This window comes from Calonectris borealis, chromosome 29 (assembly GCF_964195595.1).
Source record: "Calonectris borealis chromosome 29, bCalBor7.hap1.2, whole genome shotgun sequence".
Taxonomy (NCBI): Eukaryota; Metazoa; Chordata; class Aves; order Procellariiformes; family Procellariidae; genus Calonectris; species Calonectris borealis.
The window spans coordinates 3,882,912-3,895,466 of record NC_134340.1 but is presented as its reverse complement, the minus strand read 5'-3'; the positions used below and the strand labels follow the sequence as shown (position 1 = coordinate 3,895,466).

At 64.5% G+C, this 12,555-nt stretch overlaps 2 protein-coding genes across 7 annotated transcripts; both read right to left on the bottom strand.

The window, feature by feature from the left end:
• Window position 1: 1 nt before the first annotated feature.
• On the bottom strand, window positions 2–3,228 carry LOC142094179 (toll-like receptor 2). Its single transcript, XM_075176088.1, has one exon. The coding sequence runs from the start codon at window positions 3,226–3,228 to the stop codon at window positions 697–699; it is 2,532 nt and encodes an 843-aa protein (XP_075032189.1). The 3' UTR covers window positions 2–696.
• Window positions 3,229–8,352: 5,124 nt separating this feature from the next.
• On the bottom strand, window positions 8,353–12,309 carry PEX11B (peroxisomal biogenesis factor 11 beta). Of its 6 annotated transcripts, none has more exons than XR_012677645.1 (5): window positions 12,108–12,290; window positions 11,876–11,991; window positions 11,596–11,797; window positions 9,152–10,667; window positions 8,353–9,018 (listed from the first exon to the last, which is right to left on the bottom strand). XR_012677645.1 is itself a non-coding variant. In XM_075176386.1 (4 exons), the coding sequence occupies exons 1-4, from the start codon at window positions 12,161–12,163 to the stop codon at window positions 10,542–10,544; spliced, it is 627 nt and encodes a 208-aa protein (XP_075032487.1). In that variant the 5' UTR covers window positions 12,164–12,309; the 3' UTR covers window positions 8,353–10,541. The 6 variants fall into 6 exon arrangements, 2 of the variants coding, with proteins under 2 accessions (XP_075032487.1, XP_075032486.1); XR_012677646.1 differs by having other exon boundaries at window positions 8,353–9,259; window positions 9,698–10,667; XR_012677647.1 differs by having other exon boundaries at window positions 9,698–10,667.
• Between the last annotated feature and the right edge of the window lie 246 nt (window positions 12,310–12,555).

Below are 12,555 nucleotides of genomic sequence, written 5' to 3'. Positions count from 1 at the left end.
CTTTTTTTTTTTTCTCTTTTTTTTTTTAATATTTTTTTTTTTTCCTCCTCCTTCATCTTCAATTGGCTGCTAAAAATAAACAGCCGGAGCGGTGGTGGTTTTTTTTTTTTTTTTTCCTTTTTTTTTTTTTTTTCTGGGAGTTCGGAAAAAAAGGCAAAGTGGAGAAAAACACGGGGAAAAAAAAAAAAAAAAGAAAGAAGGAAGGAGCGGGTGGGGGCTGGGGGGCCGGGGGGCGCTGAAGGGGATTCTGCCCCTTTTCCCAGCCACGCGGTGGGAAGCGCGGCCCCCGGTGTCCCCCGGTGTCCCCCGGTGTCCCCAGGGCTGAACTTCTGGGCCACCCGGCTCTTCTCCCCCGGGGACCTCGATTTAAGGCTGGGGTGTAGGGATGGGGGGTTGGGGTCACCCCCCGTCCCCGCTGCCATCCTCCGCTCTCGGTGGATTTAGGGTGGGTTTAGGGTCGCCACGTCCTCCGGGTGACGCTGCCACCTCCTGGACACTGTCCCCAGTCTCCTGTCCCTTGGAGGAGGTTGAGAAGATGGGGTGGCCTTGGTGAGGACCCCCCCATCCCACCCCAACACCTGCTCCTCGAGCCACACCTGGCAGGGGAAACTGAGGCAGGTGGGACACCCAACACATGGTGGAACCCCAAAACCACCCTCCAGCTACTGAAGGACACGGGGCAACAAGAGGCCACCGCTACGTGGTGGCATCCACGGCCGTCTCCTCCTCGCCCGCGGCAGGACCGAGCCCCCCGGGGCTGCCCAAGAGGCTGCGAAGCTGCAGCCAGAAGAAGGGTCGTCTCCCGGGCTCGCGGGGCCACTCCAGGTAGGTCTTGGTGCCCAACATCTTCCGAAGCCGGGCAAAACGCCGGGGCAAGCCCCGAGCATCGATGGGCTCCTTCACCACCAAGATGACGTCCTCGCTGCCCAGCCCCACGGCGCGCTGGTGGGCGAAGTAGAGCTCGTAGTTGCACCACTCGCTGTCGACGAAGCTGCGGGAGAGGATGAAGATGACCTTGGCGCTCCTCTCGATGTTCTCCACGATGTTATCGATGATCCAACGGCCCGGCGTGAAGTCCCGCTCGTGGATGCAGAGCCGGTAAGGCGGCGTGGTGTTCTCCAGCCGGTGTAGAAGCTCCCGGCGAACCCAGCCGGCGTCGGCGCAGCTGTAGGAGATGAAGGCGTGGTAGGAGCATCGCCGCGGGGTGCCCGTCCGCCGCCCGCCGTACTTGGCGCGCACCAACCGGTACGTGGCTCGCAGGTACCAACCGGCGTCCAGCTTCCAGCAGAGCACGGCACACGCCACCACCACCACCGCCGTGCTGGCCACCGCCACGGCCACCAGCGCCGGCACGTCACATTCCAGGGGACGCGGGGCGTAGGCGGCCACGGCCGTATCCAGCAGCGGCTCGGGGTGGTAGCAGGTCCAGTTGTGGGGCCAGTCAGCCAAGGTGGGTCGTCCCCGTCGCCGCGTCTCCTCCAAGAAGAGGTAGAGGTCACAGGTGCAGTGGTAGGGGTTGTTGCCGGCCGCCAGGCTAACGAGCCGCGGCATGTTGACGAAGGAGCCGCGGTTGATGACGCCGAAGGAGTTGCCGTCGATGGCCAGCACCTCCAACCGGGGGCACCTCCACTCGGAGGGGATGAACTTGATCTTGTTGCCGCTCAACCGCAGCTCCCGCAGCCGGGGGCTTTGGGTGAAGTAGTCCATGTCCAAGCGGTCGAGCTGGGAGTAGGAGAGGTCCAGGTACTCGAGGGTGGTGGGCAGGCACCCGAAGGTACCCGCCGTCACCCGGTTGTGGTGCAGGGCCAGCCAACGCAAGGCGGGAGTCCACCGACACCTCTCCTGCAGGCTGCCCAAGCCGTTGTGGCTGGCGTCGAGGCGGGTGAGCCGGGGCCAGGTCCGCGTCAAGGCGGCCACCACGGCCAGGCTCAGGAGCTGGTTGGTGGCCAAGACGAAGCTCTCCAGCTTGGGCATGACGCCCTGGTAGTGGCAACGCTGGTTGTAGATATAACCATCTTCCAGACGGTTCCCGGAGATGTCCAAGGCCTCCACGTTGCGCATCTCGCCCCAAGCGTCGCAGGGGACGTAGTTGAAGTTGACGTTGATGATGGAGAGGGCGGCCACGCCGCGCAACCAGGTGAAGGTCCAGTCGAAACGCAGGACGTCGGGGTTGCTGATGTCCTGCAGCAAGAGGCGGTCGAGCCGTGGGGCGACCGCCCCCATGCCAGAGCTGTTCTGCCACGGCGAGCGGGCGAAGTCGATGGCCACCAGCGCCAAATCGCGGATGCGGGAGCGTTGGACATTGAGCAGGGCCAAGCGGAGGAGGTTCTCGTTGAACTTGCCCCGGTAGAAGACCAACTTGGTGATCTGCAACTCGGCCAAGCCGGCGAAGGGATCGGCGTCGCCGGCGTAGTAGGTGAACTCAAAGAGGTTACGGAAACGCAGGTAGTCGAGGGGTTTGCCCCGCAGGTCCCGCAGCATCGCCGGCAGAGCCGCCGCGCTCTCGTCCAAGGCCATGTCGCACCACAGCTCCGTGGTGTTCAGCCACGAGAAAGCCCCGGCTTCGTACTGCCGCAGGCTGGAGGCCGACTTGATGGCGAACTTCTGCAGCGCCGTCTCCTTCAGGACGGCGAAGTCTCCCTGGGAGATGTCCCGCAGCAGCGGCCCCCCCAGCGACAGCTCCTGCAGCCGCCGCAGCTTGCCGAAGACGCCGTCCAGCGCCGCGCTGCGGTAGAGGTTGTTGGACATGTCCAACCAACGGAGGTTGACCAACGGTTGCAACGCCGGCGCCGGGATGCGGCGGAGGGAGTTGTTGAAGAGCCGGAGATGCTCCAAGAGGAGGTTGGAGAGGAAGGCGTCCGGCGCGATGCGGGAGATGTTGTTGTAGCCCAAATCCAAGCGCCGTAGCTGGGTCATGCCGGCGAAGTCGCCCGCCGTGATCTCCTGGAGCTTGTTGTAGGAGAGGTCGAGGCCGCGCAGGGTGCTGGGGAGGCCGCGGGGCACCCGCAGCAGGTCCTGCCCCTTGCACAGCCCCGTCCCGTTGGCGGCGTCGATGCGGCACGGCGGCCACGCCGCGTTCCCCGCCAGCGCCAGCAGCACCAGGCACCAAACCCCCCGGGCGCCGGCGGTCGGGGGGGGCCGCATGGCCTCCGGCGCGGCGGCGGGGGGGCCGGGGAGGTGCCGCCGGTGGCGGGAGCGGGGACGGGGCTGGAAGGGGCATCCGGGCATCCCCGCGGAGCCGTCCTGCGGCGGGAGAGGAGCGGGGTCAGCGACCCCCCGGGAAGCACCGGGATCGACCCCCGGGGGGGGACCTGGATCTGGCGGGAGGGGGACGGGTAAATCCTCCCTTGGGGTCTGGGGGGGATTGGGGGACTGGACCCCAGGGGGATTGGGGATTGGATCCTGGGGGGGTTGGATCGGGGGGGATCAGGGACTGGATCCCAGGGAGGGATTGGGGGACTGGATCCCAGGGGGATCGGGGATTGGATCCTGGGGGGGGGTGGATCAGGGGGGATCAGGGACTGGATCCCAGGGAGGGATTGGGGGACTGGATCCCAGGGGGATCGGGGATTGGATCTTGGGGGGATTGGATTGGGGGGGATCAGGGACTGGATCCTGGGGGGGATCAGGGATTGGATCAACGGGGGGGATCAGGGACTGGATCCCGGGGGGGGGTGGATCCCAGGAGGGTAGGGGATTGAGTCCCAGGGATCAGATCCTGGGGATCAGGGACTTGGTCGGGCAGGTGGGGGGGGTGGGACTGGATCCCAAGGATCAGCAAATGGATCCTAGGAGTATTGGGGACTGGATTCCCAGGGGATCAGGAACCATATCCTGGGAGGATCTGGGGGGATCGGGGACTGGATCCCAAGGGGACGTCAGGGACCAAATCCCAGGGGTCTCCAACGCCAGACCCAGGGTGCTGGGAGGGGGCAGGCTCGGGGACCAGATCCCGTGGGATTCGGGACACCAGATCCTGCAGGCTGAGGGCCCAACCTGACGCAAACACCCCACCCATCCCCTCCTCCTCCTCCTCCTCCTCCTCCTCCCTGCCTGGAGCGGGGCTGGGGGCCGCAGGGGGGGCTCCCCAGGCTGAGCCCCCGGGTTTCCTGATTTTTAGGGTGGGTTTTAAAAAAAAAAAAAAAATTTAAAAAATTCTCTTTCTCGCACAGAAGCGAACCTGTGCTCCGCGCCGCGGGGCGGCTGCGGCCAAGAGCTTTGGTATTTTCATTGGGGGGGGCGGAAACCACAGGAACCTGGAGCAGAAAAACAGACGGGCGTCTGTCCTGCCCCAGCGCCGGCAAACGCGGCCCAGCCGGGGGTCCCAGCCCTGCCCAGGCTGCCTAGGGCCAGCCCCCAGCCCCGGGGGACGTGGGGACATGGGGGGGACACGGGGGGGTCCGCCCTGCTTCACCCTGAAAACGTCCCCCCGCGTCCCATGCTCCTCCCCGTGCTTGCACGGAAAGGAGGAAAAACACCTGGAAGCGGCCCAAAACGGTGGCGGTTGGGCGGGGGAGAGGGCGGCGGGGGACCCCCAGGGGCTGGTGGGGTCCCCGATGTCCCCCGGGGTCCCTTCGTGCGTCCCCCATGGGAAACATCTGCGCTTCTGAGCCCACGTGGGGAAACTGAGGCACGGGTGACCCTCGTCCCACCCCGCCAAAACCCTCCCAGCGCCCAACCCTTCCTCATTCCCGACGCCAGCCCAGCCCAAACGCCGCGAGAGCCCCCGGTCACCCCAAAACCACCCCAAATTCCAACACCTCCGCCTCCCGGCCAGCCCCTGCTCACCCCACAGAGCACCTGGGATGCAGCGAGTTCAGCAGGTCTCAGCCGGGGCGGGAACGGCGGCGGCCGCGGCCAGGAACCGCCAGGGAAGCGAGGCCGCGGTGATGCCGAGCTGGCCGGGGCGGCGGGCGGTGAGGCGTGACGGGGGGGGACGGTTTTCCGTCCCCAGGTGGGGGAGCCCCCCCCCCCCGGCTGCACTTTGCCCCCGGGGAGGTTTGCAGCAAGGGGCTGCGCCGAGGGCCTGGCTCGCGGGGGGTTGGGTCCCCAAAGCCCCCCAAAACGACGTGACCTCGTGCGGCAGGGTCCGGTGCTCCCAGCCCAGTGGCCCCAGTCCAGCCTGGTGCCCCCAGTGCAGCTCAGTGCCCCCAAATCAGCTCAGCACCCCCAATTCAGCCTTGTGCCCCCAACCCAGCTCAGTGCTCCCAGTTCAGCCCAGTACCCCCAGTCCAGCTCAGTGCCCCCAAATCAGCCCAGCACCCTCAGCTCAGTACCTCCAATTCAGCCCAGTACCCCTAGTCCAACTCAGTGCTCCCCAGTCAGCCCAGCACCCCCAGTCCAGCTCAGTACCACCAGTCCAGCCCAGCACCCCCAGCTTAGCCCAGTGCCCCCAGCCCAGCTTGGTGCCCTCAATCCAGCGCAGTACCCCCAGTTCAGCTCAATACCACCAGCCCAGCAACCCCAGTCCATCCTGGTACCCCCAGCCCAGCACCCCCAGTCCAGCTCAACACCCTCAGCCCAGCTCAGAGCCCCCAGGCCAGTACCCCCAGCTCATCCCAGTACCCCTGTCCCAGCCCAGCACCCCCAGCCCACCCCAGTACCCCTGTCCCAGCCCAGCACCCCCAATCCAGCCTTCCCAGCATCCCCAGTCCTTCCCCACAGCCGCCCAGTCCAAGCCCGCCCCCCCCAGATGCCCTGGCTCCATCCCTCCACAGGCAGGGGGTCCCGGGGGGGTCCCGGGGGTCCCCTCCTCCGGCTCCAGCCCCCTCCACTGGAACACCAAGCACCAGCCAGACAGGGACACGTCCAGACCAACCTCGAGCCCCCTCCTCAATTAACGACGACCCTCCCCCAGTTAGGGGAGAGTTCCCCCCATTTCAGGGTTTGCAGAAGCACGAATAGAAAAGAGGTAGAAAACTGCTCCGCATCGGCGCTCCCAGCCCCGCCGCGGGGATCCGCGGGTCCCCCCGAGCCCTCCACGGCCGCAGCCACCGCGGGAGCGTCCCCTGCCCCGCGCGGCGCGGCCCGGCTAATTAACGGCAATTAAACTTCGATGACGGTTGCTGGGTCTGGTTTCGGTTTCAAGAGTTTCTCTTGCCTGGGAAAGACCCGTCCGGCAGCAGGAGAGCGTCCGGCGCCGGGCTCTGGAAATAAATCTGCATTAGTTGTAATTAGTTCCGTAATAATGCTAATTAGTGGGGACTGGCAGCTCAGAGCCAGTCCCTGCCCCCCCGAGGTACGGTCCGTGCTCTCCTCACAGTCCACAGCCTAATACATACTTGGATAAACGGATTTTTTTTATTATTAAAGATGATCCTGCGAAGTAACGGGGTGTTTTGGGACAAACCAGGGGATTTAAGGGGAGCGCTGGAGGCCGGGGGGCCCGGCCCCCCCCCCGCAGTGCTCCGCAGCCTTTAATTGCCGTGAAGCTGCTTCCAGAGGAAAAGCAGAGACGGGCGGCGGATGCAAAATGGTAAAACCCGAAGAAAGAGAGGTTTCCCTCCCAGGTTTAGGGGAATTATCCAGGTATCGATGCCAGCGCACCCCCGCCAGCGCATCACCACCAGCTCCGAGGACTTGGGGGGAGCCGGCGGCGGGTTCTGCAAAAAAATTCCTAACCCCCTTCTCTTTCATATTTAATATGAAAATTAAGTTAAGGATGAAAATTAAATAAATGGGAAAATTAAATAAACTAAACAGGAAATATTTCCAAACAATAAACAAACCCCCACCTAACGTACATCATCTATATGTACGTTTTTATTAATAGTTTTGTAGTGATCTGCAACCCAGAAATGCCCCGAGCCCCACACCTCCCTGCCCTGGCGTGGGCAGAACCGCGAGGACCCCCCGGACCCCCGCGCTGGGGCCACCCTCGTCACCGCTCCCAAGCCCACCCATCAGCCCCATCCTTAGGTACCAGCTAACGAAGACCCTCGCCCAATTAGCGATGATTTTCCCCATCTAAGGGAACTCAGGGTTCGTTAGAAGCGGGTGAAGCTGGAGCTGGGGGGGGGCTGAGCCTTGATGCTTCGAGGAAGCCCAGGTGAGACCCCGGCCCAGGGTGCGATGAGTTTGTCAGGTCTCAGCCGGGGCTAACACCGGGCTCTGCTCATCCCCAGGCCACCGAGAAGCCGCTGGGTGGACGGCGTCGTCCTGGTCTTACGGCATCTGCGACCGCTCCAGCCCCGGCAGCCGGTGCCCCTCGTCTCGGTGGGCAACACCTGCGGCACCGGCGCTCGGCGAGGAGGGCCGGCTCCCGGCACCGGCTTTGGGGGAGGTCTCGGCCCCCAAAACCTACCACGGTTTTCCACCAGCTGCCAGAGGCGGTGAGGGGGGTGGCAGGGAAAGCCGCCGGCATCCACGGCATCGTCCGGAGCGTCCCGGCTGCCTTCGGCTGTCGCCGGATGGGGTGAGCCCCCCCGGCGGGGGCTGCTGTGGTGGAAGCGGATCTGGGGGGACACGGAGTCCCCGAGCCCTGCCTGACACGGGGCACGTCCCCGGTCTTGCCGCGGGGGAACGGGAGCGGTGCCGGGTGCCCGCCGTGCTGGCGGAGCCCTCCGAGCACAGGGATGTCCGTGCGTCCGTCCCCAGAGCAGAGGCGACAGACGGAGGTTTCCCATGGCGGGGACGCGCTGCGGCTTTGCCGAATCACTCAATAAACCGGCTGTGGCTGAACCCCCCAGAGGGGCCGTTTGTCCTGCCTGGGTGCCGGGAAAGCCGGGAGCACCCCGCCGCGGTGCCGGAGACCTCCCATACCCATCTCCCGGCCAAAGGGAACCAGTCCCAGCCCCTTCTCTCAGGCTGGGAGTCCAGACACAACCCGCCCCGCCGCGGCTGGGCACCGGCAAACTCATTTGCCCACAGCGGCTGAGCTGGAGGCAAGAAAAATGCCTGGAGAGGGGGAGGAAGAGCTCAAGGAAAAGACAAAACGAGCTCGTTTGCCTTCCCGGCTTCTCCCACACATCCTTTGTCGGCTCAAAAGCGCGGCCGGGGGGATTTGCCGCAGGTGCTGGAGCGAGAGCCGGGGTCCCACCGGGTGCGCAATAAAACCCCAACGCCCTTGATCCGCACCGAAAAGGGCTGGGGGCAGCCCTAAGGAGCCCTCGGCTCGTTGCCACCGTGGCAGGGGGGGAAAGGGGATGGAAAAGGGCTGTGGGTGCAGCAATGGTTACAGCAAAGACCCCAAATATGGGGGTGGAGGGAACGAGCCCCCACGGCGTCCCCGTCACTCGCTGCCTGGGATACCGGGAAGCGCAGGCTGGGAGGGAGGCCGAGACCCCATCCCGAGACAGGCCAGACGCTCCGGGCTGCGCATTCATCCCTCCGGGATCACGAGGGACAGAGGAAAACAGCGGCGCCTCAGCAGCTGGGCTTTAATAATTAACTCTGCAAACCGCCACAGGACCGTGATTAGTGCAGACGCCGATTTACACAGCGCGTACGCGCGAGCGAGGAGCGGGAGACGCCGCGCAGCCCTCCGCCGTGCCTTCCCAACCTCCGCCAGACTGAAATATTGCTCTAACACGTCAAAACCGCTGCGTTAACAGCGCGCGGAGGCTGCCGGCGTGCCGGGGACGGCCGCCTTCCACTCTCGTAACTGATTTACCTCCTCCACCAAGAGTTCGAAGTCTCCGAGTCCAAGCTGGGATTTTGCTCGAGCCCTTTACTTTGAGCCGAGGGGAACTGGGGGGCAGCTTTCGCTGTCCCACGCTGGGGTCCGAGTCCCTCACCCTGCACCTCCCCTGACCGAGTTGGTTCACAGGCAGAAAGATCCCACGTTCTCACACCCCACGGCCACCTCCTTCGTTATTCAGCGGAATTAAACTCCCTCTTGCTAAAGCTCGGGGTAGTCGGGCTCAGTTTCGGGCTGCACGCGCCCACCCTTTCCCAGCCTTCCCCCTGCCCGTATCACCCCAGAACCCACGGAAAGCCGGGAGATGCCAAACAGAAAGTGCCGGAGCGGTCCTGGAGCTGGGTCCGGACTAACAAGCCTTTGCCACCACGCAGACGTACCTGGAAGCGGGTGAAGCTCGAGCTGTTTGCGCACGGAGCTGCTGGAGCCCAGCAAAAACACCAGCGGGTTTTAAAAGTGGGGTCGCTCCCTCCCTCCGTATCGCCCTCCCGGGGATGGACAGGAACACCCCACCTCTGGATGCAAATAACCACCAGCTCTGAGCGTGTCCTTCCGTCTGCGGTTAAGTAAAACGCTCTGTAGGGCCGGCACAAGCCCACTGCCTGGCATAAGCAGCGTTATCTGGTGTCACAGAAACCAAGGAAAATGGGCAAATTTAGCGAGGTGGCAGCACCAGCTCAGGGGGGAACAACCAACGCAGAGAATCGCAGCATCGAGCTGTCCCCTCCCCGATTTATCCTATTAGGGCAAAAAAAAAAAGCCACCGGGCAGAGGGAGGGGGGCGGATGCACAGGTCTCGGCTTCTTCACAGCCGCAGGGAAGAGCTCGAGCTGCCCGAGTCCCCCTTCTGTTCTCAGACGCAGAGAAATCCACGTGGGGCGGGCTGGGAGCGACCCCAAAGCTCGGCGCGACTCCCTGCAGTTGCTTTTTCCCCACCAGGATTGCGGGGAAGGAGCAGGCAAGCAAATATTCTCCTACGGGGGGAATACCCTGCCCCGATCTCACCTCAAAGCCAGAGCAGCCGGCAGAGCGGGACCGGCCAAGACCCCTCGGACTTACCCCGAGTTCACCTCCGAACGCTGGGTACGGCTCATCTGCGGCCAAAGTCCTTTCAACTCACCCTCTGCCTGCCCTCAGATTTCTTAAAAGGAAAATAAAATGTCAAAACAGACGCTGGATGCGCCCGGCCAGCGCTAGACTCGCCCCCGCCCCGTTGTTTAACCCCCCCCAGCCTGGGAGAAGCACCCAGGCAGCCTTCTCCAGCCCCAAATAGCTCCCTCTCGGCTGGCTCTGGGTCGAGACCCCCCTAAAGAGGGAGGGGAAACGTTAAACCCCTAAAACGGCCAGACAGGCCCTACAGTCGATGGGGAGAACCACCAAATTTAGGTCCGTTGAGTATCGCCCTCCTCGCCGGCGACGCAGGGAGCCAGGGCAGCTGGAGCAGGTCCCTGCCGGCGCCGCCGCCGCGCACTCCCTCCACCTTCCTCCCGTCTCCACGGCCGGTCGGTTAAAGCAGCCAGGCGTGACGTCAACTCGCAGCCACACGCAACGGGACCGAGACAGTCAGCTTCAGTCGCGCCCCAGCCCCAGGGGCAACCCCCCCGGGGTCCCCAAATATCTGCCTACACTGGCTTTGAGGCCGGAGGCAGGCTCTGAGAACAACTAAGGCTTCAGTTTGAGCCAGGGATGGAGGATGGTGAGGATGGAGAGGATGGAGGAGGTGAGGCCGCACAGCCCCACAAAGCCCGGGTTGGTTTTGTACAGCCCCAGCTTGTCCAGAGGGATAAAAAGGTCGCAGGTGTTTTTCACCACGTCCAGCAGCAGAGGAGGGTTGTTCCGAAGGACGTGGATCAGAAGCCGGAGCTGGATCTGCAGCCTCAGCCCCAGCTGCTGGAGCCCGTTGTCAGCCCGGAGCTGGTGCCCGTTCTCGCTGCCTTTCGCTCGCTTCCCGCCCGCCTCGCGCTCCATCAGGATCCGGATCTCGTAGGCGTCCCGGCTCAGGTTGACAATGAGGGCAAAGAGGTAATACCTGAAAAAGAGGGGAGAGGAATGGGGGGGGGGGAGAGCAGAGAGAGCGAGCAAACAGCGCTGGGGTCCGCGGTCTGCGACGCTGGGAGCCTCCAGCCGTTTCCCCTTCAGCCACAAAAATAAAACGCCTGTGGGAAGGAAGAGTCCACGTCCTACTGAGAGCTGAGGGGCTGAGCCGGGCCAAGCGCCTGCCAGCTCTCTGCCATTGGCATAGAATCACAGAATCCTTCAGGCTGGAAAAGACCTCTGAGACCATCGAGTCCAACCCCCAACCCAACCCCCGTGCCCACCACCCCATGTCCCCAAGCGCCTCACCCACACGGCTGTTAAATCCCCCCAGGGCTGGGGACCCCACCCCTGCCCTGGGCAGCCTGGTCCAAGGCCTGACCACTCTTCAGGAAAGAAATTGCTCCCCGTGTCCAGTCTAAACCTCCCCTGGCGCAACTGGAGGCCATTTCCTCTCGTCCCATCACTGTTCCTTGGGAGAAGGGACCGACCCCCCCTCGCCCCAACCTCCCTTCAGGGGGCTGTAGAGCCGTGAGGTCTCCCCTCTCCTCCTCTTCTCCAGGCTGAACACCCCCAGTCCCTCAGCCGCTCCCCATCAGACTTGTGCTCCAGGCCCTGCCCCAGCCCCGCTGCCCTCCTCTGGACATGCTCCAGCCCCTCCATGTCCTCCTTGTGGTGAGGGGCCCAGAACTGAACCCAGGATTCGAGGTGCGGCCTCTCCAGTGCCCAGCACAGGGGCACGGTCACCTCCCTGCTCCCGCTGGCCACACGACTGCTGACACAGGCAGCGCTCGGGGGGGAGCTCAGGCCCCTTCATTTACCCCTGCGGGACAGCAGACCTGGGGGACCCCCAGGGACAGCAGAGCAGAGGCGAGAAACCCCCTCTCCCGGGGGAAGCACTCGCTGCTGACAGAGCCCCTCACCTGAAGGACCGCTGGCCCCACTTCTCCTGGTCCACGCCGGGGACCAGCCCCGTCTTCCCCGCCCAGAGGACGTTGTCGCAGGCGAAGTACATGGCCCTGTTCAGGTGGCTGAGGGTGACGCAGAACCGCAGCACCATGTCCGAGAGGTGGATGGCCCGTTTCGCCGCCTCCAACGCTTCGGCCGAGCTGCCCAGGCGCAGCACTGCGGGACAGACAGACGGTCACCGGGCGGCGGGCGTGGGGGGGCCCCGCTCCCCCCCCCCCAGCGCCCCCCACTCACGCTTGCGGCCCAGGCTGAGGTGAGCCTCCAGCTGCCGAACGCTGGCCAAAGCCCCGGCGCTCGCCCCGTTCCTCCTCAGCGTGTCCCCCGCCAGGGCACAGGCGTACTGCGCGGCCCTGCAAGAGACGGTGCGGCGTGAGGGCTCCCCCCAGCCCCGGGGCCTCCGCGACCGCCCGGCGAGGGGAGGCCGGGCCGCCCCGCACCGGAGCCGGCACAATAGCCGTCCCCGCACCTGAAGAGCCGCTCCTTGGCCTGGCTCTGGGCGCTGAAGCGCACCCAGGTCTCCATGGCGGGGCCGGGCCCGCGGCGTCGCTCCCCGGTGCGGGGCCTGGGCGCAGCGCGGCGGCGCGAAGCCACTTCCGGGAACGGGACGGAAGCGGCCGTGGGTCAAATCGGGCGCGGAGGGAAGGGGCTCTCGCGACACCTGGCGGCCGGCGGGAACACAGACCAGCCATGCCCGCCCCCTTCATACCCGCACAGCTTGTCCCTATTGGCTGGATGCGCCAGGCCCCGCCCGCTTCCATCAAAACAGAGACCGTGAATGGGTAATTGCAACGTTCTCCGCCTCTGAATCTGTACCGAAGACTTTTGTTGGTTAGTTTTTCCATATCCCGCCCCCTTCTCCTGACCAATAAGAAAGTGGCTACAATTCCCCGCCTCCATCTCTGCTGCTTTGCATT

Excerpts from the sequence above, each read along its gene's own strand:
- LOC142094179 (XM_075176088.1), bottom strand. The coding sequence starts at position 3,228 with ATGCCCGGATGCCCCTTCCAGCCCCGTCCCCGCTCCCGCCACCGGCGG.
- PEX11B (XM_075176385.1), bottom strand. The coding sequence starts at position 12,163 with ATGGAGACCTGGGTGCGCTTCAGCGCCCAGAGCCAGGCCAAGGAGCGG. Across the intron at positions 11,992-12,107 it reads GCCAAGGAGCGGCTCTTCAG|GGCCGCGCAGTACGCCTGTG; the intron begins GTGCGGGGACGG and ends CGTCTCTTGCAG. Across the intron at positions 10,668-11,595 it reads TGGGGCCAGCGGTCCTTCAG|GTATTACCTCTTTGCCCTCA; the intron begins GTGAGGGGCTCT and ends CCTCTTTTTCAG.